This window comes from Coffea eugenioides, chromosome 11, assembly GCF_003713205.1.
Source record: "Coffea eugenioides isolate CCC68of chromosome 11, Ceug_1.0, whole genome shotgun sequence".
In the NCBI taxonomy this organism is placed as follows: domain Eukaryota; kingdom Viridiplantae; phylum Streptophyta; class Magnoliopsida; order Gentianales; family Rubiaceae; genus Coffea; species Coffea eugenioides.
Window position 1 is genome coordinate 41,316,102 of NC_040045.1, and position 27,827 is coordinate 41,343,928.

The window sequence follows — 27,827 nt, forward strand, 5'->3', positions numbered from 1 at the left end:
GTATTCTATTTAGGTATATGTACCTTAAGGTACGTTTGGTTCATGAGATGACACAGAATAATATTTTTGAAGTATAGGTATATGCATATATGTATATATACACACAAAACAAATAGGCACGATCGTGAGTACTAAAGCACAATCTAATTCTTACTATATCATAGTGTCTTTGGAGTACATTAGCCCTTTTTACTTTATCTCTCTATGAAGAATAAATTATAATGTCAGCAGATATATGGTAGTTTCCACGAATCCATTTTTAGACAGAAATTATTGAGAGCTATAGGGAGTTCAAAGTTTCATGAGCTGCGGTGTGGTGCCAGATTGTATAAGGGCCCCATGTAGCGATTTTATGTTGGACTGGTGATTGGATCTTTACAAACAGGTGTGAACAGATCGTTCAGCCATCAGTTCTTAATGCTGTTCCTGACTGAGGGACCAAAGCCCAGAGTTTGCCTAACAAGGACAAATATCATAGGCCCAACAATGGGCTATTTTTATTTTTTATTTTTATATTTTTTAGTGTGAGTGGGAGGACTCCAACCAAGTTTTCAGAAAAATTCCTAGACTTTCACAGTGGGGCTGTTTCACTTTTTTTTTTTTTTTGTGATGTTCCCTTTTTTTTATTTTTTTTTAATGGGGGATGTGGAGAAGAAGCAGGAATGAAATAATGGGCATGAAAATAGAGAAATTTGACTAGCAAGTGACAGTAATCAATTGTCTTAACTATTGGACTAAGGTTTGATGATTAAATGAATTGTGCTCTTCCGCTGTGTTCCATTTTGCAGGCTTCGTCATCCAGAACTTCGAGCCGGGTATAACCTTTTATGCTGGATCCAAATGAGCCACCATGACATGTAGCTTTCTAAATCTGGACGAAAGGAGCAAAATTATCTGTCTGGGTTTGTATTCTTTTTGTTCTTTAATTTAAGCCAACTCAGGCCCAACTATGTTTCATTTATCACTCCTTCAAAGCATGGCATCAAAAGCTTTAGCTTGACATGCAAATGAGCTTTGTAATGCCAAGTTTTGAATGAACCAAGCAATCAACAAACAAGTTCGTATTTGCCTTGTTTGAGTTCGAAAAAAGTTTAATCGTTTAATTAATCAATTGATTTCGAGCACAAAATTAGACTCCTGCAATAATTTAGCCGTCCTCTCTTCTCCTCCCCTTCTGAAATCTGGTCGTATGATTCGATCGTGACCAAATCTATTTACACGACAAAATCCGATTGAAAAGGAGGACGAAAGTGTTCCGTTAATCCTTCCCTCTTCCCCCCACCCCTCCTCGCGGCATCACCTCCACTTTTCCCTCTCTCTCCTCCCCTTTCATCCCCCTCCCTTACATTCCCCCACCACCTTCCTTTCTCCACATCGGTTCCTTTTCTCCTTTACCCCCGTCCTCCCTTCCTTGAATCTAGCAGGAATGAACGACCAGGTTGTGACCAAATCTGGTCACACAACAAGATCCCATGGGAAAGGAGGGTGAGGGTGTGAGGAGAGGGGAAAACCAAAATAGGGAACGTGGGGAGGCAAGAAATAGAAGGTGAAGTGCTACAAGAGGAGAAAAGGTGGAGAAAAACAGAGGGAGGATAAGGAAGGTGAGGTGGTGGAGGAGGAAAAAAAAAAAAAAAAGGGAGTAACAGAGGAAACAGTAAAAAATGCAAATTATAAAAATACTCCAAATATATTTTAAATTTTAAAAACACGTAAAATACAATTGTACAGTAAATTTTTACCATACAATCCTATAGTATAATTTTTATAAAATATCCCAAAAAATATCTAATCCATGCCAACCCATAGGTCTACATATGATGGTATCTATAATTGTAAATGAAGTAAAACTTGATAACTCTCACCCCTAAAGAGAAGCCACCTTTCCATTTTCTCCCATGGTTATTGGGCGGCAGAGCCAAACTTTCAAAACCATGACCCTAATCTTGGTCTTGTCTCGATAAAAAGAGAGAAAAATACAAAAGAAAATGCATAACAAATAAAAAAATGTCAGAAAAGCACATAAACCGCATCACATTTTAGTTATGATAAAATGAACAAGAGCATACCCATCGAGTGACAATTGTAACAGGTACAAGGAAGCTGTCATACAAACTTACGTTCAACTGAGAAGCTAGTCAAAACATGGGCTACTATATGAGCCTATACATCATTCAAGTATTCTGATTCAAAATGAACATTTTTAGCAAGAAGCTTCAAATTGACAGCCAAAAGTCAGTGGTCCTTTCTCTCCATTCCGTGCTTCAGACAAAAAACCCACCTGTGCTCCTACTTGTCAAGTACCGTGCTCCTCAATGTCAGCAGATTTGTTTCCACCCCATGATATAAAACTATCCTGAGATGCAAATTCCTGCAATTTGTTTCCACCCCATGATATAAAACTATCCTGAGATGCAAATTCCTGCAAAGCACTTGAAACCTTGAACTAGAACTAAAGAAGGTGAAGGCAGTAGTAAACTAACCAAGATAAAGTAGACCATTAATATAATAATATGAAGCAGAGAGAGGAGGCTTGAACTCACAAGCTGGCTCAACCGGAAGTCAGGAGGTGTATCTAGCTCCAGGTTTACTGGATCAAGGACCAGATCTTGGCACTCTTCTAAATCTTTCTTCAAATGTTCAGGTCCTAAGTGGGCATAATCAGCAAGACGAGGTTTGGGTTTTAATTCTTGCTCATTTTTATCTCCATCTCTGTTTGGAGATTGGCTCCGTAGAAACTCATCACATAAAGATAGTGCTTCTACAAGTTGCTGTGAGTCTAGCAAGTATTGTGATTCACTATCCCACCACTCTCTCTTCTCACCAGCATCATTGTCGGTTTTATCATCCTGTTGATCAGCAAGATCCACAGCAGTGACAGGATCTTCACAATTGGGCTGGTCGCTTGGAGGTCTAACCTCATCTTCCATGCAAACCACACCATGATGCTACAGAATAATTAACAATCACTGAATGATAGATAATACAGATGTTAATAGAATTTCTAATTCTCCACCCTGGCAAGAGTCCTCTACCATAGTCATATTGGTGGTTGTGCTACCCTGCAAACTTCTTTTTTTTAAAGTTCATAAATGAGTATAAGATCATTACAATGAACAAAAAATGATGTAACAGCCACACAACACAAAGGTGCCTTTGATTGGCGGTCATAAGAAACAAAATGAATGGCAAATACTAAACACCCCCATCCTTCATGGTATCTGGAAGTGCCAAATAGAAATGATTTTAAACAGGGAGGACCCAACTTTACCTGAGCCGCTGGAAGAACAGATTCTTGGGCATCACAATCAGGGAAGCGGCTTTCAGTACGAGGTGGTTCAGGGGTGACAGACTTGGGAGTAACAGGATCTACCTTGACAATCAAGGCATCATCTTCTGGAACTTCTACTTCAGCCTTTTCATTCTGCTTGACCTGTTGCTGCTGATAAAAGACCTTGGAGATAACATATTCTCCCTCCCTTTCATCTTCCTCTGTACCGAGGTGATACTGGTGCATCACCCAATTAGTCTTCTCTGGCTTGCCACCTCTTACTGGGCTAAGATACAGCACCATAATTTTTTTACATCCTTTTTGTATACAATCCAAATGAACAGGCTTTGTCCGACCAGTCTTATGCCAACGAACATCTCCAGAACTGTCACCAAGTATCTTACGACGTTTTCTAGTTCCAGTATTATAAGCTTTGATTGCCCTGTGAAAAAAGTGTGCTACACTCCCATCCTGTTTAACACCTAAAAACCACTACTTTAAAAGATTGAAGTCCAAAGAAAACAAATACAAACCAAAGCATTAAAGTGGAATTATTAAGTCTTGTATATGTAGACATAACCTACCAGGCAAATTTTGAGGATGAGTATAGCAGATTCCATCATCTTCATTAACAGTTGGAATAAATTCTTCAATAAAAGGATGGGGCTTCATATTTTCAATACCAACTTTTCCAAGTAAATGCCAAATAATTTCTTGATCAGATGGATCAAACTTTACCCCTCGCGGTAATCCCGGCCACTCTTGGGTGACCTGAAAAAACAAAGACAGAAGAAAGAAACAAACGATTTTCAGCTTTTAGGCTCCAACTGCTCCTATGCACTTTTAATATGAGGAAAACATCTTTTGGAAAACTGGCAACTAAATGTTCTGTTCATCTCACTAATATGTTTTTGCTCTAGCAAAGCAAATGGGGGTAACCTTCGACACAGCCACATGGGACAAATATGCATAAAAGCATAACAAAATTTTAACGAAGCTGAAAATCAGAAAATCAATTCATCCTGCCCCACAATTATTGATTTATTTAGTTCATGGCATTAAATGCTCATTCGTCATGACTATAGAGAGAAACTTAAAAATAGCAATGTCCATAGGCTTTCTCTTACACAAGTATTTTTGCATTTCAACCACACCTAAAAGAACAATACTGATTATTAAATAATGATCCAATGAAGAAAGCACAGGCAAGTAGAAAGAGATGGGTCACAGATATTAAATATGATAATCTTTCTTCTCAATTAACCACTCCCAGAAACTAATTTCCAACAATAAATTTGTGTTTCTGATTAAGAAGCAACTACTGCTGAAGCTTGTTCCAGATAATATGATGCACATCCATTTTGAGATATGCAAAAATTTATGAGAGAAGAAATATACATCACTATTGTCAATGACATGCTGACAATTTGGGCAAGTTTTTGTAGGATTGCTTGTCCAGTTAACTTGTTGCAGATCACTTGCGCCAGATGCACTCCTAATTTTGGTTGCAATTCTGTTACTATCAACCAGCCACGATGGTCTGCATAATTTCACGAAATAAATCAAGTTCATGCACTGAACAGCTCGAAGGCTTAAGAAGTGCCAAAGCAGATGAGACCCATAAGAGTAGAGGATATTGACACGGAAGTAAATATTAGACCACATATAATTAGGATTCTATAGCATACAGAAAATGTATGAAAATATAGATTTGAAAAGTAAGCAAGCATAATTAGCAGCACAGGAAAAATGTACATAAGATTTCACACCAATTAAAGCAAAATCTTGCCAAACAATAAAATCATTTCACATTCACTACATCTGGATTTGCATTTAGAGGAAAGAACCACACTTAGAAGCACAACAAAATCAGTGGGAAGATACTTTGCTCCTCTACTAAATGCAAATCAATTTCGAAACTTGTCTTAACTTCATCCTTTAATAGGCAGCACAGAGTAGACTTCTCCAAAGAAGTTGTTTTTACCAGCCAGAAATGAATACATCCATTGCTTATTATCAATAAAAAGCTAATGAGGTTTATCAGAAGTTATGTTATGAATATATATATCCTTTAAGGAGCTACCTGCATCCAAAAGAATTATCTGCAGGCTTAAAATTTAGGACTCCAGGAGTCAACAAAATAATTTCATTCTTTTAGATGTTTTTCTATTCAGAATAAGAATTACACTCCATTAAGTATTAGAAATTTTCTTGAATAACATTAAATATCTAATTCATGTTCTTGTGCTAAGTTTTACTCAAGACACGTCAGACCTCATTTACCTGAAATAATGGCCCTTCTCTTGCAAATACAAGTCGTGTTATCTCACTTTGCTCATTTCCAAACATAACTATTATGGAATGTTGGCCCCTTTCTCAAGATGAAAAAAAAAAGAAACAAAAAAAAGATGACAATGGAGGATATTCTCCTAATAACATCTGTTCCAACAACTGAATATGGGTATGGTTCATATCGATGTTTGAATGTGATAAAAATTGCATATTTATACGATTTTGACTTGAGCCAGAAAGCCTTTGCAGACATCCTCAACTTTCTCAATCACAAAACAAAGACAAACCTGAATTAGTTGACTTCTTGTGTATTACTGAATTTAATAGATCAATATACTCAAAACTGACTACATTCACCCATTAAATGAATCAAAAAAAAATAAATGAATAAAAAGGGGCAATCACAACTTCTCGACTGTAAAATCCGGAAAGCAAGAAAATCAATCCCCTGAAAACCAGCAGGCAAATATTCCCACATTGACCATTCAACGCCAGAACCAGCAATTCTTTTCTAGCTACATGCAGCTCTAAACGTCTTATAGGAATATCAAGCACCAAAACTCACCGCTATCAACGAAAACTCACATGATATAATCGCATGCACATATATCTCCAACTGCAAAAAATAGATCTTTTACGGAGGTTGCAGCTTATACTCAACAGTAATCACAAGTTTAATTTTATATTTTTGTTTTATAGCCTAATCAGAATTTTTTTTTTTTTTTTATAAGTGGGAGGTCTTGGGTGCAAGAACTCCTACTTACAATCCCCCCTACATTACCATCCAACTCAACCCTCCCCGCCATAGCCTAATCAGATAAGTAAAAAATAGTTAATAAACAACAAACTTATTTCCAAGAAGGAGGCAGAGGGCGGGGTTGGGAGGAACCCTCGCTTTATCGGAAATACTCAGAGTACAAAACCACCACCACCACCATTTCCCAAAAAAAAAAAGGCTTCACATGATCTTTCAGGCTAATCCACAAAATGGGTAAAGCTGATAAACCAAAACAATCAAAAACAAAATCCGTTCTTTCATCAAAACCACAAGACCCAACTCAGAATTGACTTAGAAGATTCAATAGATACTCATAAAGATTCAATCTTTGCACTATCTACAAGTCAATGAGTTCGACAAAATCAAGTCTATGGTGATTTTTCAGTAAACAGCACAAGAGGAATAAAAGGAAGGAGACCACAAGCAGAGACATACCGAGCCATGGGAGAATGGATGTGATCAAAAGCAGCAAAAAGTGAAACAAATGCCCCTTTTCTTCTACTATTTAATGCTTTGAATTCCTACAGCAACTAGTGCTTCTACAGTTCTCCACCTAATAATATATTAACTATTAAAGCATCTTGGGAATTTCCCAAATAATAGTAGTGTAGTTTAAGAGGTTTCACAAGTGTTTTCAGTTTTCCTAACCATTATATACCGCTGTGTGCTTCGGACGCATTTTTTGGTGAATTTTGAAATTTGAAAGCGTGTCTTGGCTTTGTTTCAGTCTACTTACCATATGCTTTGAGTACGATGTTGATAGTTTGACTATTGACTAGACAACCTGTGATTAATCAATACCTACAGAAAAATGGAATTGGAAATGGAAAAGGCAATCAACCGACACTTTAGTAGGAGTTTGGCCACTGATTGTTTTATGGGAAAATTGCAGAAACCTCCCCTGAAACTACTGACAGTTGCACTGAGCTCCCCTCTAAGTTCTGAAATGGCAGATAGCACCCCTCAACAGGAACATTAAGTTGCAAAATCAGTCCAGGCAGCTTCAATTCCCATTAAAAAATTAGCTGTACAAGTGAGATAAAAAATTTGTTCCAAATTTGCCCTGATGTTGGTTGACAAGTAGTATTAACAAGGGAGGGGCTTTTTCATTAAGCACAAGGAAGTTCAGGGGGTATAAATGCAACAACATGCTTCCAGATGATGACCTGCAACAACTTCATTTGCTGAGAAACCAACGGCTACTTAACGGCTAATTGATGTAACTAAGGCACTAGCTTATAAACGATGGTCAGTAGCAAAATGAATACCAGAATCTGGACTCATGTATGCAGCAGCAATTTTCCAGCTCAAAACACAGCTTGCTTGATACTCAGTTTGGCAGTTTCAAGTCATATTGCAGAAATCAGAAAATGGCTTCTTCCAGCCACAGGAGAACATCATGGAACTCTCCTACATCCTTCACAATACAAAACAAATATTGCTGGTGCAATAGAAAGGCAACATTGAAGATTTCTGAGTCTGAAAACAACCCCAACAAATTATACTTTTTTGGGTAAACAACAAAAAAGCCCCCTGTGGTTAGGCAATCATACATAAAAACCCCTTGTGGTTTCATATCATACCAGTCGATACCCCGTGGTTTGAATTAACCTGAAAAGTGGACGGAAATCGTCAAATATTCGGCGTGTGTCTTAAACGAACTGCAAAGGCGCGTGCATATGCGAAAAACAGATTTCCACCACAAACTTTCACCTGATATGCCTATTTTAGCCTTCACTCTTTAATAATAAGAGACCAGCTTCCGTTTCTTCTGAGTCTTCATTCAATCTGTTTCCAGATTATTCAGTAACTACTGTAGACACCAAATTTTTAGTGTATTTTTATTTACTGTTATTTTTATTTTTCATGCTAGTTTTTATTTACTTTTAGTCTTTTATTTTTGTTTTAAGTCATTTTAGCATAGAATTTATTTTTAAAAAAAAAAGAGGGAAACCCGCAAGCGGGTTTCAGGCTATTTAACAAATTACTTTAAAAAAAAAAATTTTTTTTACATGCAAGCTGCGTTGAGTTGCACATGCCCATCGGAGGGCCCTAGGATGCCCAGCAAACCTCCCCTCTCATCCTCACCCTTCAGGTGAGGGTTTGAGAGTATGTGTTTGATATAAATAGAACAGAAACGCAGCTTTTAGTCATTTTACATAAGGGGGAAACCCGCAAGCGGGTTTCAGGCAGGCTATTTAACAAATTACTTAAAAAAAAAAAAAAATTTACATGCAAGCTGCGTTCTTCAAAAGGGTATTTTCGTCTATTCACTCAGCTCCGTCTGTTTTGCCGATTTCCGTCCACTTTTCAGGTTAATTCAAACCACGGGGTATCGACTGGTATGATATGAAACCACAGGGGGCTTTTATGTATGATTGCTTAACCACAGGGGGCTTTTTTGTTGTTTACCCTACTTTTTTTGTGCAAAATGCAAGTACTTCCAGTGGTATGAGGGTCCAGAAGAAGAAGAGGTTAACAGTAGAAACTATGACACCAATTCAGTGCTACAATCGCACCTACAGCAACAAAGGTCTATGGCTGTTAGAATGGAAATGCCAATTGTTCTGACAAGTGCAGTGGCTATACTTTTCATCATCAATCTCATACTTGTTGCTGTTTATGTTTTCATCCATATTGTGAAGTCAATAGGCTGATGCTATCCAGAAATGTACATTAGTGATGAAGTAGATATAGCTGCAGTTCGAATTTATATGTAAGACATAGGAGAGGAACAAGTTCCCTTCATCATGTATGCAGCAGCGTTTGTAGTTTACAATATAAATGCAAGCCAGAGTTCTGTTTATATCTACTGTCATCAATACAAAATCACTTGTTACCAACAATACAAAACAAAACAGTCACAGAAGCATACTTGTATTACAAGATTAATGCATTAATACAACAAGTCTGATCAGAATTCAGTAATTTGAAGTACTACAAAAGTGAAACACAACAGGCAAGTAATAGCAGAGCATGACTGAGCAATCCACAAAAAGTTCAAAACACCATCTGAACCATTAAATCACTTAGAACAGATGGTGAGGATTGCAATGTCATGAGAGGCAGAAACATGTCTAAAACTGCCACAGTATAGTACAAAATAGCTCTGTTATGTACATAATTAATGGCATACTACTGAATTGATACTTTCAGCAGTAAGCATTCACTTGCCAAAACTATAGAGATAATATCAGAATTGCATACTAAAACTGCTATTGTTGCTAACATTTGTTGAGTGCAGTGTTGTAGCTGCATTGATGGATTCAGATGCAGGTGTAGCAACTTGAAATGTAGCAATTTGCTGATGACCAGCTTGTTCCACAATTTGAGTGATCTGAGTAGTATTTGAGTAGTTTCTCTTGCTGCTCCCTCTAGCAGATGCTCCAGTATTGCTTAAAGGTCTTCCTCTCTGTACAATCACACGTGTTGAACATTACACTCAAGCATTTTATTAAAGCATATCATAAAATGCACTCATTCAATTGCACCTTTTTCTTTGAAGTGGTTGCTGTGCTCTGATTCTGCACATGCACATTCACAGTTGCAGGTGCAGGTTGAGTTGAAGGAGAATGATTGTTGCCTTGGCTTGAGTATACAACTGGAACATTGCCAGAGACATGATCCTAGCAGTAAACATTGACAAGTAATATTAGTTTCGACAAGGCATGTGCTATAAATGTTACAATCAGAAGCTTAAATAAGTTAAAAAATCTTACCCAAAGAGTTGCTCCTGACAGGCCCGTGTTTGCAGTCCCTCTTCCTGGTTTGCCTCTTCTATAGCTCTGTTGTTAAGGAACAAGCTAATTGTAAGTAATGAATTGATATAAAATAATCACATTCAGTAGCAATTTCAGCACATATAACACCTGCTGGCCAGTAGTTCTATTGCCATTCTTCTTATTCTGGACAGGTGCTCCTTGACATGACCTCTTGTTGTGACCAAAAGAGCCACAGTTTCCACACTTGATGCAGCAAAGTCTTTTTGGTTGTGACGCAGACTGTCCTTCATCATGTTCCCTTCTCCTTTTAGTCTTTGGTCTACCTGGAGCTCTTCTTAATGGAGGAGGTAGGACTGTTACAGGTGTAACATATGGCATAGGTGGCCACATTTTCTCATCAGGAATTGGATGAATCATACTTGAATATGTCTTTAAGTACTTATCTCTTGAGAACCAATGCTCACAGTAGGATTCCAGCTTTTCTCTCTTGTAGATAATCCCTAGTGCAGCATGTTTACAAGGAAGGCCTGAAATTTGAAATGCTCCACAATCACAAGTTTTAGCTGATAAATTGACTATGTAGGACCTGTTCATATCCCCCACTTCAAATACATCAGTAGAAGCCATAGTGAGTTCACATTGTCTTGATGCTTGTCCTATTTTTTGTAGTTTACCAAGCATCTTTGGTGTGATGGCAGTGGTGAGCATGCACCCTTTCTGATATCGCTTATGCATTTTCTTCATGAACTTCTTCCTCAACCCATCAACAAGTGTCAAGATAGGCTTCCCTCTTAGCTCACCTATCCATGCATTGAAGGACTCAGTGCAGTTATTTGTGACATGATCACATTTTAGTCCAGTATTGAACGTATATCTGCACCATGTTGTTTTAGGAATTTTGTCCAAGTATTTCCATGCTTCTATGTTTAACTCCTTTATGCTAGCCATGGCTTCATTATGTCCTGCAACATCAAAGCTTTTTGCTGCTCTCCAGAACAAGTTACTAAGCAGAATACCAGGAAATTGAGCTTTAAAATTACTGCAGATATGCCTACAGCAATGTCTTCCACTAGCAACAGGCACTCTCTCTTCATAAGCTATATTCAAGCCCTGAAATGATCACCAAAACATGCAAACAAGTTACACTAAAAAATACAGAATCATTGACAAGTACATAACTAATCCAGAATCTGGATGCATAACAGAATCAGAATAATGTTCAAGGCCTGTTGTGAAGCTCACCTTTTGCCTGTCACTCATGAAGGTTAGAGGACCATGAAAACCATTTTCTGAAGTAAATGGCCCAAAAAACTCCTCAAAGTAATGAAAAAACCAACTCCAGGTTTCTTTATTTTCAGCTTCAGCCACAGCAAATGCAATAGGAAAAATGCTATTGTTAGCATCTAATGTGACTGCTGTGAGAAGCACACCACCATAAGCACCTTTTAAAAAACATCCATCAAAACCAACAAAAGGTCTACAGCCTTCAACAAATCCACTTCTTTGAGCTTTGAAACTAATAAACATTCTGAGAAATCTAGGCTCAACAAGAAGAGTAGGCCTATCATAATGTATTTTGCAGATACTTTGTGGGTTGTATTTCCTGATCAGCTCTGCATACTTTGGCAATTTGGCGTACGATTCAATGTGATTGCCTTCAATCTCATTTCTTGCTTTAGTTAGTGCTCTATACATCTGCCATTTGCTTGGATGCACACCATACTTAATCATCTCAGCTTCTACCCCTTTGGTGGACATGTTGGGGTGAATTCTCATGACTGGAACTAGTTTCTTGGCAATCCAGTCAGCTGTAGCTTCTGTGTTCTTCCTGTCCATCACACATGTGTGTTCACCTTGATAAGTCTTAATCATAAAGGTCATGGAATCTAAAACTGGTGATGCATGGATTCTCCATTTGCACCCTTCAACACCACAAACAGCAGTGACTCTGCTCTTCTCATTCTTTAGTCTCATAATTGGAAATCCTTTCTGAATTACATAGTCCTTTAAAGCTGCTCTAAATGCATCGACATTAGTAAATAGTTGACCTTTCTTAAACTCTATCTCTACTTTTGGGTTGTACGTCCACAGTTTTGATTTCAAAGCTTGCTGAACAGGGTCAATTTCTTCTTCATTTTCAGAATAAGGAACTAAGGCACCCTCCTCATTGTCATCAAAATCAGAAAATGACATGTCAGATTCATCACTATCGCTATGAACATCTAAATCTTTCTCATTGTCACTATCCATGCTGTGCAGCCAGCTTGAATCAGAGCTGGAATCACTATATTCACCCTCAGAATCATCAATGGCAACAACACATACCTTGTCCTTTCCTTTTTCTCTTAAGTTCAAATCAGTGTTATGACCATTTTCATTTATCTGATTAGCTTTATAAGATGGAATAACATCCATATCCTGCACATGCACATTAATCATTCTTCCAGACTTATGCATTTCAAACATTTCACGTACACTATCATCATCTGTAATATCAAACATACGATCTGTCTTAGGAATCTGACACCTCATATGTATTAACTTATTCAGATGCCCAGGGACTTCACCGAACACCTTCTCAGCAACATCAAATAGTAGATTAAGGTAACAGTAACCAATTGGATCGATATTTGGATTTCTCACTTGTTTCTCCTCATAGTGAACAACCATATCATAAGTAGAAAAAAGAGCCATCCTAGGTTTCAAAAGTGACAGAAACTTAGCAATGTAAGTAGAAAATAGCAGACAACTGTATCTAGTTTAGACACTTATGTCTACACTGATGACTAGTCATGAACTCAAGACTATTGTAGCATTCACTGAGTTGATACAAGTCTTAAAAGATCGAAAAATAGATCATGATCAAAACATCCATTGATAAACATGTCTAAAATAACATGAATAGCAGAGTACAACAGCTCGTCTAAAACCAGCTACAATATCATCATATTTGGCATTGATCATTACTGACAATAACATCACATTTGTTTCTGATCATTACTAACACATTCAACTCATGATGGAACAAAAAACATGCATTCACTGCACTCAGTATTCAAAAACATGATCATACAAGAGCTAAAGTACAAATTTATTTACCTACTCCACTTCAGTTCTTGCAAATTAACTGCAGTTGATGCTCAAAATTGGTTCCTAGCTCACGGTCACATATGTTGTTTATCTCTCACGGACAATCAGCCTCCCATGAACTAAGCCAGAGTTCCAATTTTCTTCTCTTATGTTTCCTTCTCTCAATGGTCAGAATTTTATCTGCAAGGCACACTCTCTTATGCTGCAAGTAGGCAGCTTGTCACCTCAAGAGCAACTTGTAACAAATTGGCGCCAATTCATGGCGCCATCTTCCTCAGCAATTGCCGCCCTGTTCTTGCCTCTAAAACTAGTCTCACACTAAAGCATACCCTTAATCAAAGCTGGACGGAGACTGCAACTTGAGTTAGTTAGTTAGTTAGTTAGTTAGTTAATTAAGAAGTTAATTAACTAATTAGATAATTAGTTAAGCATCTAAAGTTAATTAGTTATTTATGTCAACAGATAATTAGTTAATTAATTAATTAGATTATTAGTTATTTAGTTATTTAGTTAAACTATGCATAAATAGTTAATTTAGTGTAAACTACAATTATCAAAATGACAAATGTTTTACTAGGTTTAAGTCATCACATTCTTTGGTAAAATTAAATTTTAGTGAGGGTATTTTAGTAAATTGACAATGAAGAATGTATTAAATTGTGTCAGTCTTTTTTTAGGGAGGTGATTGCTATTTTAAACTTCATAGGGGAGGTCAATGCTATTACCATAAAACTCAGGGGAGGTTTCTGCAATTATCCCTTGTTTTATACCACATTTGTTTGATTTATGTTCATCTCAATAATGCTAAATTGATTGTTGCCTTTTTTTTCTTAATGCTATTTTACATCGTAAACGTGCTTTTGACAACTGCTAAATTGATTGTTGCGGTATTTTTTTTTTAGATTATTCAAAATAATCTCTTATCTACACACACTCTCGGACCCGTTCCTAAGAGCATAATGTTTTATTTATGAGGGGAAAAAGTCCAAATTGTTCAATACTTTCCCACAAAATACTAGCAATTTGATAAAGTTTAATGCTTTGTCTAGATTGTTAGGTAATACCACAAGAATCGAACGTGTAAAGAAATGCTCAAAGGTGGATCAAATTACTTGATCCTTAAATCAAGTTCGTTCATTTTCTATTTTCTAACTCATTAAACAAATCATTGAGTATTTCGTTAAGTTTCAAACCTCACTAGAGTTTGGTTTGATTAACATAAATTTTGAAACATATATATATATATATATCAAATATCTATACTATATCAAAAGTTTGAGAAAGGGATTTGGGATTAACATTTATCGTCATTTTATGAACCTTCTTTTTTATCCTTATAAAAACTACTTTTATTTTAACTACCTATAACTATTCATGACTATTTTTACTTTTAACTATTTAAATATATGTTTTAAACTTAACTATTCCTACATATCATAGCTACCAATATAAAATTATTATATAAAAAAACTATTTAAAAGATTAAAGTTTATTTTAGTAATAACAATTTTATTTAAAACATATAACCGATAATATTATGTAGTTTTTGATTGCACATGCATTAGTGTGTATTGAGTAATAGTTTAATTTACTCAAACTCAGTTCGATAAGAGTTCGATTCAATAAATAAACATATCAAGTTTAAACATAATATTCTTTCTTTGAGGAGAGATTGAACATAATTTCAAGTTAAATAATAATAAACAAATAAGCTTGAACTCTTTGACTTTAGATCAGTAATGTAAATGATTTTAATCAAATCAAACACTCTTTTTTTAAAAAAAAAAAATCGTTTACACCACTTATCTAAAGTGGATACTACTAAAGCTATTGGCAGTGGGCTGAGTGTGACGATTTTTTTAACGCAAGCAATTATATACTAGCCCATAGCGTTTAGAATACACAAAATTGGTCAGTTTGAATTCCAAACCGACACAAAATAAGCCCAGCATAGTCAATCGCCCATAAGCCCACAACAAGCTCTATTAGGCTGACCACTGATCCACTGCCAAATTGCCACCTAACACAACTTGGCTCCGCTCTGCTCCCTGCGCAAAAACTCGGGGGGGAAAAAAAACCGCCACAACTCCGGCACCGTACGATGAGCAGCAAAGCCCGTAATTTCCGCCGCCGAGGCGGAGATGGCGCCGACGACGACGAAGACAACGACAAGAGTACCAAGACCTCCACCACCAACGGCTCCACCACCACATCATCAAAACCCCAATTCAAATCCATTTCCTCCGCTTCAAGACCTAAAAAACCGGTAACTGCAGTTCCCAAAAGCCGCCTGAGCTTCGCTGACGATGAGGAAGCCGACGCCGACCAATTGCCCATTAAACCTCGTCCCTCTTCATCAAACACTCGTCTCTCCAGACCCTCTTCTTCTTCCTCTTCTCATCATAAGCTCAGCTCGTCTAAAAACCGAATTGGGCCTCAAACGACGGCGTCGCTACCTTCCAATGTGCAACCCCAAGCTGGAACTTACACCAAAGAAGCCCTCCTTGAGCTCCAGAAGAACACTAGAACCCTCGCCTCTTCCCGTTCAGCCCGGCCCGAACCTCCCAAATCGAAGCCCGAAGTGACGCCCACTGAGCCCGTTATCGTATTGAAAGGGCTAGTGAAGCCAAAACCGAATATGGTTGACGATGCAGATGGGGAAATCGAGAATGACGAGATGGGTGTTGAGCAGCAAGGCGATTTGGTGAGAACTGAGAGAGATGAGGCAAAGTTTAGATTGGGTTTGAGAGGGAAAAGTGAGGTTTCTGGGGGAGTCATACCAGACCAGGCGACAATAGACGCGATAAGGGCAAAAAGAGAGAGGCTCAGGCAGGCAGGGCCTGCAGCCCAGGATTATATATCATTGGATGGAGGAAGTAATCATGGTGAAGCCGAGGGGTTGAGCGATGAGGAGCCAGAATTTCGAGGGAGAATCGGGTTTTTTGGAGCAAAAATTGATGGTGGGAAGAAGGGCGTGTTTGAGGATTTTGAGGAGAGAGTAACGGCAAAGGATAGCGCTGTTCTTAATAGCGATGATGAGGATGAGGAAGAATTGGAAAAGTTGTGGGAAGAGGAGCAGGCAAGGAAAGGTTTGGGATTAGGAAAGAGGCTAGATGATGGCGTTAGTGTAGGAGTCAGTAGTAGTACTGCTGGTGGTAGTAGTGTTAATGTGCCTCAGAGTGTCCCTCAGCAGAAATTTGGTTTTCCAATCGTGGCCTCTGGTAGTGTATATTCTTCAGTGCAGATTAGTTCTGTTGATACTGTTGGTCCTAGTATTGGGGGTGCTGTTGGGGGATTGCCTGGATCAGATGAAATGCCGATATCACAAAAAGCTGAGCTCGCTAAGAAAGTTTTGTATGACAATGTGAAGATGCTTAAGGTATGCATTGGCATTTATTCCTAGTGTTTGTTTTGAAATTTGATTACTTATTCTTTGTTTTATAAGTTTAAGTAGGATTTCTTCTGGAAATACAGCATTATCAGTTTAAGTTGTAAATTAGTTGTGAGATTACCATTGCAAGTAGAAAAACAAGAATTACTGGATAAAGCATTTAATTAATAGTTTTCTGCTTCTGTCTTGACCAGTATTAATTTGGACATTTAGAAGATATTTGAGTTTAATACCAATATGTTGCTCTGAAGAAAATGTTCATTGGTGTTTACAAGTTTTATTTTCTTCCCTCTGTTTATGTAGTGATTGCAACTGATCTGTTATTGTCTTTTGACTTGTCTTTTTCTTAGGAGTCTCATAAGAAAACAATGGATACATTAACAAGGAATGATGAAAATCTATCCGCTTCACTGTTGAATGTCACCAAGCTGGAAAATTCATTATCTGCTGCTGGTGAGAAGTTCATCTTTATGCAAAAGCTTCGTGAGTTTGTTTCTGTTATATGTGACTTTTTGCAGGTACGGATTATCTGATTTATCAATCTCCAATATATTTTGGTGCCCTCCATAGTTGCCAAATCTTAACGTGATAGATCAATTATGTTGTTCTCTTTATTTGTTTTGCTACTGTCACTGAGCATAAGTGACCGAAAGTATGGAGAATCTGTTGTCCTAGCACCCCCCATCTTTATTTTTCTGTATATGTTAAATCCTGCTGTTAGTTATTAGGAGCTTTGAGGTTATAACTACTTAGATTGCTTCACTTCAGCCATCTTTAGATTCTCTTCCAATTTTTCTGTCACTGTATAGATCCAAGTAGGTTTTGGTACTGAAGGATCTATAAATATTGTTATTTTGGAGTTCTTAACTCATATGTTGGTTTACTGCTTTGAATCATGTTGTTTAACGTGCTACTTTTGTAATTTTGAAGATAATTTTATCAATTTTGGAACTTTCAGATTTTCTAGTGTCTTTTACATGTATGCTCTGTTAGTTGACGTATATTTAGTTCTTTTCTTTATCATCTATCAATTAAGACGATGTAGATGAGGTTGCGTTCTTCTCATGGCAGTACATGCTATTTTTTCTCTTTCTAAATTCAGGCAGAATTATGAACTGAGGTTCATAATATGTAGGGCAGCAATTGTGGAAGAGTTGGTTATATAGGTTGTCTTGTCTCCTTTAGTGTGATGATGAGCATGAAAGTGGCATATAGAGAATTATTCTTTTTCAAAGAATGTCTCAGGGACCCATCTGATGGTTTTTTTGACTGCTTAAATTTTGATGATTCTGGGTGTCAATTGTATATTCACCTCTTTCCTCATTTAGTTTCAATTTTCTTCTGTTGGCTTTGGATAATGTTCTCCTGTTTGGTATCATTGCCATTGTGGATTATCTGCTGTTGTAGTGCTCCTCGTGCTCCCAATATTCATGCATACATATTCCTCCTCACTTTGAGCAGTAATACAGACACTACCGCTTGCTTGTGAATGAAGTCATTGTGCACTACATAGATAGAAGAAAGTTTTTTGATCCTCAGTTGTTTTTCTCAAGTTGAAGAATATCTTCATCTGTGCTATATTGTTATTTTGTGAGTGAGCTGTGTGGATTCATACTGGATGTAAATTTGAGACTTCTCTTTTGGTTTATGTGCTATTCTTTTTTTTTTTTTTTTTTTTTTTTTTTTGTCGAAACGATAGATGTCCTATAACCTAATCTAGCCTAGTCTAAGGGGAAGGGGAGGGGGTTCGATGTGATGAAGGTCAATTAAGACCGCCACAAATTGTGGCAAATTTGTGGGAGGCAGGGATTGAACCCTTGACCTCCAGCATCACCTTTATGTGCTATTCACTCTGTTACATTTTATACATCACTGTTTTGGTTTGTGTCAAAAAAGTTTCAAGAAAGTATATAAAGCCTAACTTGACCCTTTATACAAATCCTAAGAAATAATCGTAGGAGGCATGTTGCCATGATAAATAACATTACAAACCATCTCTTAACTATGGTAGTTGTGCCTCATGTAAAACTTCGAATTCAACTAACAAAATAGTGTTGTTCAATTGATGGGCAATAATGGGAACAGTTGCTTTGCTAGCTGATGTATTTTTGTCAAATTCTACTTTTCTTAAGTATGTGCAAAGTTGTCAATGACATATAATGTGGGTTGGAGAAGAATGCCATGGATACTCTAGGGTTTTCTGGTGTAACATCTTGCCCTTGCCCTGGTTACATGTAGGAGTTTCCATGACTTTCCTTGAAGGGCTTTGAGCATTTTGTTTGGCTGTTTTCATCTTTTGTTGCTTGTTCTTGGTCTACTCTGCTAGATAGTGTTTTCTAAATGTAACATTAATGTAATTTTGATCTGATATTAATCTTGCTCTTTGCAGCATAAGGCTCCTTTTATTGAAGAACTTGAAGATCAGATGCAGAAGCTTCACGAAGAAAGAGCAGCTGCAATTCTAGAAAGAAGAATCGCTGATAATAACGATGAAATGAAGGAATTAGAACCAGCTGTGAGTGCAGCAATGTCTGTTTTTCGTAAAGGTGGAAGCAGTGCAGCAATGATAGAATCAGCTATAAGTGCTGCTCAGGCTGCATCTGCAGTTGCAAGAGAATTAAGAGACTTACCTGTGGAGCTAGATGAACTCGGCAGAGATTTGAATCTGCAGAAACGAATGGATTTAGCTAGGAGGGCAGAGGCTCGACAATACAGGAAAGCTAAGTCAGATTCAAAGAGATTGTTGTCCATGGAAATTGACAGTCCTAATCAGCCAATGGAAGGGGAATCAAGTACTGATGAAAGTGACAGTGAGAGTACAGCTTATCAGTCAAGTCGTGATCAGTTGCTTCAGATTTCTGAACAGATCTTCAGTGATGCAGCTGACGATTATGCTCAACTTTCAGCAGTTGTAGAAAGGTTTGAGAGATGGAAAAAGGAGTATGCTTCAAGCTACCGTGATGCTTATATGTCACTAAGTGCGCCTACTATTTTCTCTCCTTATGTAAGGCTTGAGCTTCTAAAGTGGGATCCACTTCATGAGGATTCAGACTTTATTCATATGAAATGGTATGGAGCGTCCAGTTGAAATTTGGCTGTACAATTTGAGCAACACTTTGATTAAATGCCTTTTTGTTTCACGATTCACTCTAGAATATTTTGCTGACTCCTGGCAAGGTTAAGGTCTCTGGGACCCGCACAATTGTGCAGCCTCTTGCTTCTTCTTCTTCTTCTTTCTTTATTATTTTATTCTGGCCTTCTTTGTTTACCCTTTTTTCCGTGAATCATGTCATTTCATTTATACATTATTTATATCACTAATATTTTTTATTTTTCTTGGGTCAACGATGAAAAAATTTTAAACAAACAAAATCCTGTTACAAATTAGCCAAACCATGATAGTGTAACTTATAGATGTGTTCTTATTTTTCTGTTAGATGTAGTACTTTCATATCGCGGAACTTGAATGTCCAGTAACTATTCTTTTTGGTGGATTTGCTGGTCAACTGAATCAAATTACCTCGAAGTTGAAAATTTTTTCTTGGCTTGACCCGCATGGTTGCAACTGTAGTAGCTTTCTAGCTTCAAATATACAGTGGCTGTTGTCTGTAATTCTGCTGTCCACTTCTAGAGCAGGGCAATAATTTTAGTGGGGGTTGTCTCTTTTAAATGCTCGTATCATTTAAACAAGCATGGTGGAAATTTTTTGTGAGCTTGATGATTTCTACCAGTTAGCCATGGTTAGGTAGACCACTGAATGCAGAGATAAAAGAGTATGAGATTATTGACTTCACTTTTGTTGTAACGTGCTAATGAAAGAGAATGAGATCTTTTTGTTTTGGCTTTTTTTTTTTTTTTTTATGATGCTGAGTCTATCATCTCTCCTACTTTCAGGCACTCCTTGTTATTTGATTATGGTCCAGAAGATGATGCTGACGCCAACCTTATTCCGGAACTAGTAGAGAAACTGGCAATTCCAATTTTGCATCACCAGTTAGTATACTGCTGGGACATGCTTAGTACACGTGAAACAGAGTACGCTGTTTCTGCTACAAACTTGGTCTTAGGATATGTTCCTCCATCCAGTTTGGCACTTGGGAACTTAGTAGCTGCACTTCGAGACCGCCTGGCTGATGCTGTGACCAATTTGATGGTATTTCTTATCTCCTTTTTGGATTATCATTTGCAGAGTATATCAACTAGTACTTGTCTTTCCTTAAATATTATATTGTTACTAAAAGGATATAAGTTTATAGGTGCCAACGTGGAACACACTTGTATTAAAAGCTGTACCAAACGCGGCAAGAGCTGCAGCGTACAGATTTGGTGTGTCTGTTCGTTTGATGAAGAACATATGTCGATGGCATAAGGTTCTTGCAAGGCCAGTATTGGAAAAGCTTGCTCTGGATGAACTGTTAATTGGCAAGATTCTTCCTCATCTTCGAAGCATTGAATCAAACATTCACGATGCAGTTACAAGAACAGAGAGAGTTGTTGCCTCCTTAGATGGGGTCTGGGCTGGTCCAAGTGTTACTGGGGATCGCAGGTACTTGTTTCTTCAAGTGAAAAGTGTCATTCTCTTGGTTTAAAATGGAAGTATGTCTAAGATGCTACTGAAGAATTGTGAAAGAAGCTTTTAAGTTAAATTTTCAAGTTTTGCCAAATCTTAGGATCACAGAAAAATAATTCTTAAAGTTGAGTTTGCTTTTGAGATAGCATCTTTGCTTGATCTCCCTTGCTATTTGGTCAGGCACGATTGCAAAAATATGATTTACATATTTATCCTTGCCACTACATACAATACAGACCTACATGCTCCTCCTGTATCAAGCCTGAAATTAAGGTGGATTTAGAAAATACAATAGATAAAGGGAAAAGTGGGGAAACATAGTTGCCAGTTTGCTTGGGTTTTGTGGTGGCTTAGTATGTGGGCAATTGCCTCTCTCTATATACAGCATTCACTAAGTGTATAAATTGTAGCAAAACTTTCTGTTTGTGCTGAAGTGACATATTTCAGAGGGACGGATGGTCTTACGTGGCATGGGTATTTAGTGTGTGGAGGAGGTAGAGATGAAAAGTAGGGAAATTTGGTAAGAGATGAAAGCCTTGTGAAATGCTAAGCCAGGAAAAGCCCTGTGTTCAAGCATATAAAAGAAAGTTAACTGTATGGGCTAATATCTGTATCTGGATGGTTTCATCTCATGAGGACCCTTCTGAGTCAATCCTTTTAATGAAAATGATTAGAGTTGGACATGATTCCAACTTGACATTCAAAACTCTCTGAATGCTCACCCTAAATTGTCCAGTGCAACCTTGAGGTTCAAGGTCATTCATTCATTAAAATGTTTTTTTTTTTTTTTGGGATACTATGTTACCAGTTATTTAGTTCTCTATTTATTGCATGTGGTACGCGCATCTTTTTCTCCATGGCTTTAAATAGCATGTGGCTTTCAATGGCATGTTGCATGTAAATTTAGTGATGAATTTTTGAAGGCCTTGCGTTGTCACCTGACTAATTTCCTTTGCCCCATGATACAAGTCGGGCAATGGACTGTTACCCTACTTCTCATATGAGTAAACTCACTGTATCCTCACTATGCTTGTAGCCCAAAACTGCTGCCACTGGTGGAATTTTTGCTATCACTTGGAAGGACGCTGGAGAAGAGGCATGTTTCTGGTGGGATTCAGACAGAAACTGCTAAACTTGCTCGCCGATTGAAGAAGATGCTTGTGGAGCTAAATGAGTACGACCAAGCTAGGGCAATATTAAGAACCTTTAGTCTCAAGGAGGCGTTGTGACTCCCTTATCTCCGATGTCTAATTGTCCCTCTTGCTCCTCCTCTGTCTAATGGTTCCCCCTTGCTTGTACATTTAATGGTTTCAAAGACTTGGGGAGCTAACATCAGCTCTTGCTTAGGAAAGTTCATAAAGCACAATTTTGAAAAGAATGAGATTCCTTGATACACCGAGTTAGCATAGTCTTTGAATTAGATGCCCTTGGCCCCCCCCTCTGGTGGCCCAGGTAATGCATTTTGTGTTACGTTAGCTTATGTTTTGCTTCGAGCTGAGGCTCTGGTGCCCCCTCTTCTCCATCAGTATGAAAACCCTATGAATTATTGGTTTCGTGTTATAGTCACGGAGAAACCAAAAGATGAGCTCTTATCAAGAACCCAAATTCCGGCCCCTTTCGATTCGTCGGCTTTCTATCAAGATCCATATGAAGTATCGATTTCACGTTTTGTCTGGACATGGAAGGCCTTTTCTTTTCTCGTGTATTCTAATGAGAATGCAGCCCTTGTAACTTTGTTTTTAAGGTTCGGCAACTGGAACTTTTTGGTGGCTCTTGCGGATTGTTTGGTTAATTAGCAGATTTATGTTTTTTTTTTTTTTGGGTTTTTGGGGGTTGGGGGTCATAATAAACTTCCGTTTTGAGCTGTCTTTTAGAAAAGATTAGGGTTTCATTGAAGAAAATTTCCTAATTTTTAATATCTCAGTAAAGTGCGAAAGGTGACTAACGAGTCTCTTGTGTCTATCAAGATGGGATGTATTAACAAGCAGGAATGATTGGGACTACATGAATTCGGGACATAAAAAGTTAAACGACCGACAAGATGTCTTCTGTGACCGATAAAATTTGAGGAAACTTTCCGGACGGTCCATAAATTTTGTCTCTGTGCAGTTTTGGCCCCTCAACTATGTATTTCACAAATAAGCCCTTGAATAAAAAAAAATTTAAGAACTTTTTTCGTTAATTTTTACCATTAGAGGTGACGGAATTGGGGGCAAAATTGAACAAACAAAAAAATCAACCCATGAAAACAACCTAAAAAGTCTGGTTGACTAATTATTTCATCAAATTCGAGCTAGAAAAGGTAAAAGAAAGAAGAGAAAGAAATATTAAACTCCATATCATATATTAGTTGACTTAATATAGTTGATTTTTAATCAAATAGAGGGTTGATTTTTTTGTTTGGACTTAATATAGCTCAAAATTGAGAGAAGCCCTTACATTACGCATTTTTTTTTGTTTAAGGACTTATTTTTGTAACAATTTATAGTTAAGGGACCAAAATCGTTCAAAGCGAATAATTTAGGAGTCCGTCCGAAAGTTTCCTCATAAAATTTACACTAACGAGTGCCTTGAGAGAAAATCTAGCATAGAATGTTAGAAGTGCATCTTACAAAAAGGAGAATATGTGAAAATCGTTTAGGAAGCTCGCAAAATCGATTTCTTGTACATCATGACTAATTATGTTTGAGTGGCTGTTTAGGATCCAAACATTCGCCGAGAGCAAAAGGTTACAGTTGGAAAGGGGAAGGGATCGAGCAACAGAAATTTGTTGAAAAATTTAGGAGGCTATGAAAGAGAGATCATCCAAATATTCCTAAAATAAATTTCCACAATTTAGCTGCATCTTCCCCGCATTAAGACAAAATTGTTATCCAGTATCTACTAGTTTTAGCCAAGGCAGGCCCCAATCTGCACTTATTTGCATTTTGAGCCAAATACTACGACTTTGCTCATAATCGTTCATGCCCCCTTTTTCTCTCCTAAATTTGTGGTTGTGGCTCATCCCCTCCTACTACTAGTACGAGGATTACAACTTGCATCATTTTGATGGGGTGCGTTGTGAATTGTCGTCAGGCTGGATGGATATGTGGGACTTATTCACACGGCACCAACCAAAACATTACAAGTCAAGACATTGTTTGATTGCCAGAAGGCAGTCACACTATTTGTGTTTCGATTTTGCCTCCAAGTAGCAAATTCACATGCACTTTGACGTTAGGAGATGAGTAGGTGCCCTCGTGCAAGATTTAGCAGCCATGCAGACCACCGGGAGCAAGGGTAGATGCTTAACCACTTTTGCTCCACTAAACACCCAAATTAAAGATGTCTGCAAATGTAAAATAAAAACAAATAATAATAAAGGAAATATTTAAATCTTGTTGAACTTGACTTAATATACACTGGTAAGAAAATGAGAAAAAAAGGAGACTGTTCAAAGAGGAAGAAAATTTGTATTTTGTTGATTTTGAGACCAACAGCATGTGGAATGGAAAGATAGATAGGTCGAAAATGAGAAGAAACCTGCGCATGTACTTAGAATGTTAGGTACTAGGAGGCTGAAATTGGCTAACTCTTGCATGTAGAGTTGATATCAGTAGCCAACTGAATAGTTAGGTGTTTGGAGTTCTTGCGGAAATATGGTGGTTACAATTGTACGGGATTCTGGGCTTTCAAATCAATCACTCTTGAACCGTAGTTTTCAGATCACAGGTTGGGTTTACAGACTTAAAAGGACTTCAGCAGTGTAAAGTGGAGCTCTAGCTGTGCAAGAAACTCCCAAAACGGGCTGTTGAATTTGTAAGTCACCATTGATTAGAAAGGAGGCTGGACTAAGAATGAATGAAAGGAATATCTAAATGAAATATAGGAAAAGAGGATGAAATGTCTGCACAGTATATAACTAGATCATCTGAACAAAGATAAAGCCTATGAATTGAAGCAAAATAATTGGGAACTTGTAGGCTCACCTGGATATACTTTCCCTACTTCCAATGAACTTTATGAGTATCTTTTTTTTTTTTTCCTTCTTCTGGCAAAATTATCGTTTAATTAGGCATGGGTAGAAACATTTGCATGTCGGCGCATTTGGATGGCACGAAAGGCTAATTGCTTAGATTATAGATAAATAAAAAATAATCTGTCAGATGCACCTCTGATATTTTATACGTGTCGTGCTGAGTCAGCACGACTCCAAAATTAAAATTCGCACAAGTCAAAAAAGTCAGTGCTGTGTCAGTCAGAGCCGTGCACACTCAGCAAGGCTCCGACTGACACAAACCTGCATCCAAGCTTTTGCGTCAGTTCGAGCCGTGCATAGTCAGCGTTGTCGAATGTTGCCTTTTTGCAGACTTTATTTCTATGCTTAGTCATTGCTGAAATTGTCTATCAAGAACCGAACTTTGAAGGCATCTTTTGCTTGATTGCAGCTGTGCAAAACCCAAGATTCTTCCTTTGTTCGTTGCTTCTAAGGATTTAGCTGTGAGCCCATAATTTTTTTTCCTCGGTTAAAGCAGGGTAAGTGCAGAAACTGCTTCAATCAGCTCAGGTTTGTATCTTTGGCTGGATTTGGACTGACCCTTTTGGTTTTTTGTTTTTCCTCTTTAAATAGAGGAAGAGGCCTAATGGAGACAGAAAATGGAGATGGCGAATCCCGGTTGGAAGAATATGAAGTAATGGAGCAGATTGGCAGAGGAGCTTTTGGAGTAGCATTACTTGTTTTGCATAAAATTGAGAAAAAGAAGTAAGAATCTCTTAAACCCTAGTTTTCCCATGTGGGTTGCGCCTAAGTGTGCGTGTTCTTGTGAATTTGTGTGTCTATATATTCTTTTTAATTTATGGGCTCTGTTTATTGGGTTATTCTGCACATATTGGTGTATTTAATGAAAAGCGGATAAATATTCATAATTCTTTATCTTTTTGGTGTTCAGTTAATTCTTCAAAAATAAAAAAATAATAAACATTATTGGCTTTTTCTTCCCATTCTTCTTCCTTCTTTCCTTCTTTCTTCTTTGGCTGCTTCTTTCTCTTTCTTTTTTCCTCTAGCCATGTGAATTTAAGCAGAAGTATTTCAACAAGGCATCGAAAAATCAGTTAATACCAAGAAGAAGATGCTAGAAAATGCCCATTACAAGTAACTCAAGTAGGAAACAGAAATCAATCAATTGATATAAAGAACAAGCAAGGATTCACAGAATTAACACATAAATAAAATAATGGTTCTTGGGAAGAATACTGGCAGAAAATTACTTGACAGTTAGTTAACACATCGCTCTTTGTACCCATCATTAATTTTAAATAGTTACTTATAATGTTCAATAAGCCTAATTACCAATTTTTTTCCATTGATACTCTATATCGCAAAATTACATATTATTTAATAATTAAATAATAAGAATATAAAAATTTGAACTAATTACTATAAAAGTTAATCTTAAAACTTAATCCAAAAATTTTGAACACCTAACATTTTTTTCATATATAAATTTAAAATTTTATTTTATAAAGATAAAAAAAGAGGCTAAAATTTATCGTAAATTGATAATGCTAAAAAATGAGCAAGTTAACAAACTATGAGAAAATAAAATAATAAGATAAACCAACAAATAATAATAATAATGAAACAAAAGTAGTTAACATCATGACAAAATGAAAAATCTGAAAAAAAAAATGGGTGGGGGAAGAGAATTTTAAATGGGTTAATTGGATTTGATGGGTTACCCAATAATACCCATTTAATAAATGTGTATTATTGGGTAACTCATTTATACTCATATACAAAAATTTAAGATATCCATACCTATCGTTTAATTAAAAAGAGTATTGTTTGAAATATATTATTTTCATGAAATAATTCTTCCACTTGTCCCTACCTAAAAGTTTACTTTAACGTCATATCAATTGGACTCCTAAAACGCCAAGTTTTAGTTGGTCCAGTCAGACAAATGATCTTGTCCCCTCGTCTCTCTTCCAACCAGGATAATGTGGAGGCCAAGATTCACACGATCTTATAAATTGATAGGCTACCTACCTCTGTGTGGAGGAAGATTAGCTCGAGGTGCAGATTGCAAGGATAAGTACGGAGGGGGTCAATTGAAATGACCTCAATTATTAAGGGCCAGAGTAGATTTAATCTCTTTTTCTTTTTTTCTTTTTTTCTGTGAGTAAAAGTAAAAAGTGAAGAAGGTCAGAGAAGAAGTAAAGATATTTATTAGTGCTTGTATTCGATTTAATCAATATTGTTGTTGGGATGGAAAGCAAAGGATGGAAGGAGAAGCAGAGCCAGCCAACGTACTTAATGAATCATTGTTGTTGATATACATATATACTTAAATTAATGAGACAAGCCTCAAATTAAATACAACGCACTTATCTTCTTAAGTACGTTGCGTTGCCGCTTAACTAACTAAAAGTAACTCATCCATTTGAATAGTAAAACATCTGACAACGTCAATATGTACTTTCTTACCATTGAAACTTTAATCAGTCAGTTGAGATTTCAATTTCAGTCGTTGCTTGGCAGCCGATTAAATCAACATATGCAAAATCAAGAAATTTGAACTTTTCTTTAATTTTTTTTAATGATGATGAGATGTTTACATGTAACCTACAACTGCAAGGTTATATTAACAAATTACAACTCTCATCTAAGAGAGTCGAAAATAACAAATCGTTCAATATCAATAATATCTTTTTCTCCACCACAGTACACATGTTCT

At 37.1% G+C, this 27,827-nt stretch overlaps 2 protein-coding genes and 1 long non-coding RNA gene across 5 annotated transcripts; 2 read left to right on the top strand and 1 right to left on the bottom strand.

The window, feature by feature from the left end:
* Positions 1-2,005: 2,005 nt before the first annotated feature.
* LOC113753666 (SUPPRESSOR OF GAMMA RESPONSE 1) lies at positions 2,006-7,000 on the bottom strand. 3 transcript variants are annotated; one of them, XM_027297882.1, is made up of 7 exons: positions 6,774-7,000; positions 4,667-4,808; positions 3,853-4,039; positions 3,269-3,750; positions 2,541-2,945; positions 2,291-2,419; positions 2,006-2,260 (listed from the first exon to the last, which is right to left on the bottom strand). In XM_027297882.1, the coding sequence occupies exons 1-6, from the start codon at positions 6,779-6,781 to the stop codon at positions 2,294-2,296; spliced, it is 1,350 nt and encodes a 449-aa protein (XP_027153683.1). In that variant the 5' UTR covers positions 6,782-7,000; the 3' UTR covers positions 2,006-2,260; positions 2,291-2,293. The 3 variants fall into 3 exon arrangements, with proteins under 3 accessions (XP_027153683.1, XP_027153685.1, XP_027153682.1); XM_027297884.1 differs by having other exon boundaries at positions 2,006-2,368; XM_027297881.1 differs by having other exon boundaries at positions 2,006-2,419.
* An 8,180-nt stretch (positions 7,001-15,180) lies between these two features.
* Positions 15,181-22,747, top strand: LOC113753235 (transcriptional repressor ILP1). The gene is made up of 6 exons (XM_027297338.1): positions 15,181-16,529; positions 16,892-17,059; positions 18,931-19,610; positions 20,436-20,694; positions 20,798-21,087; positions 22,148-22,747. Exons 1-6 carry the CDS (start codon positions 15,252-15,254, stop codon positions 22,338-22,340), a joined length of 2,868 nt encoding a protein of 955 aa, XP_027153139.1. The 5' UTR covers positions 15,181-15,251; the 3' UTR covers positions 22,341-22,747.
* A 2,692-nt stretch (positions 22,748-25,439) lies between these two features.
* On the top strand, positions 25,440-27,329 carry LOC113754511. The gene is made up of 3 exons (XR_003465212.1): positions 25,440-25,626; positions 25,721-25,852; positions 27,087-27,329. It is a non-coding gene; the product is annotated as an uncharacterized LOC113754511 (long non-coding RNA).
* Positions 27,330-27,827: the final 498 nt, after the last annotated feature.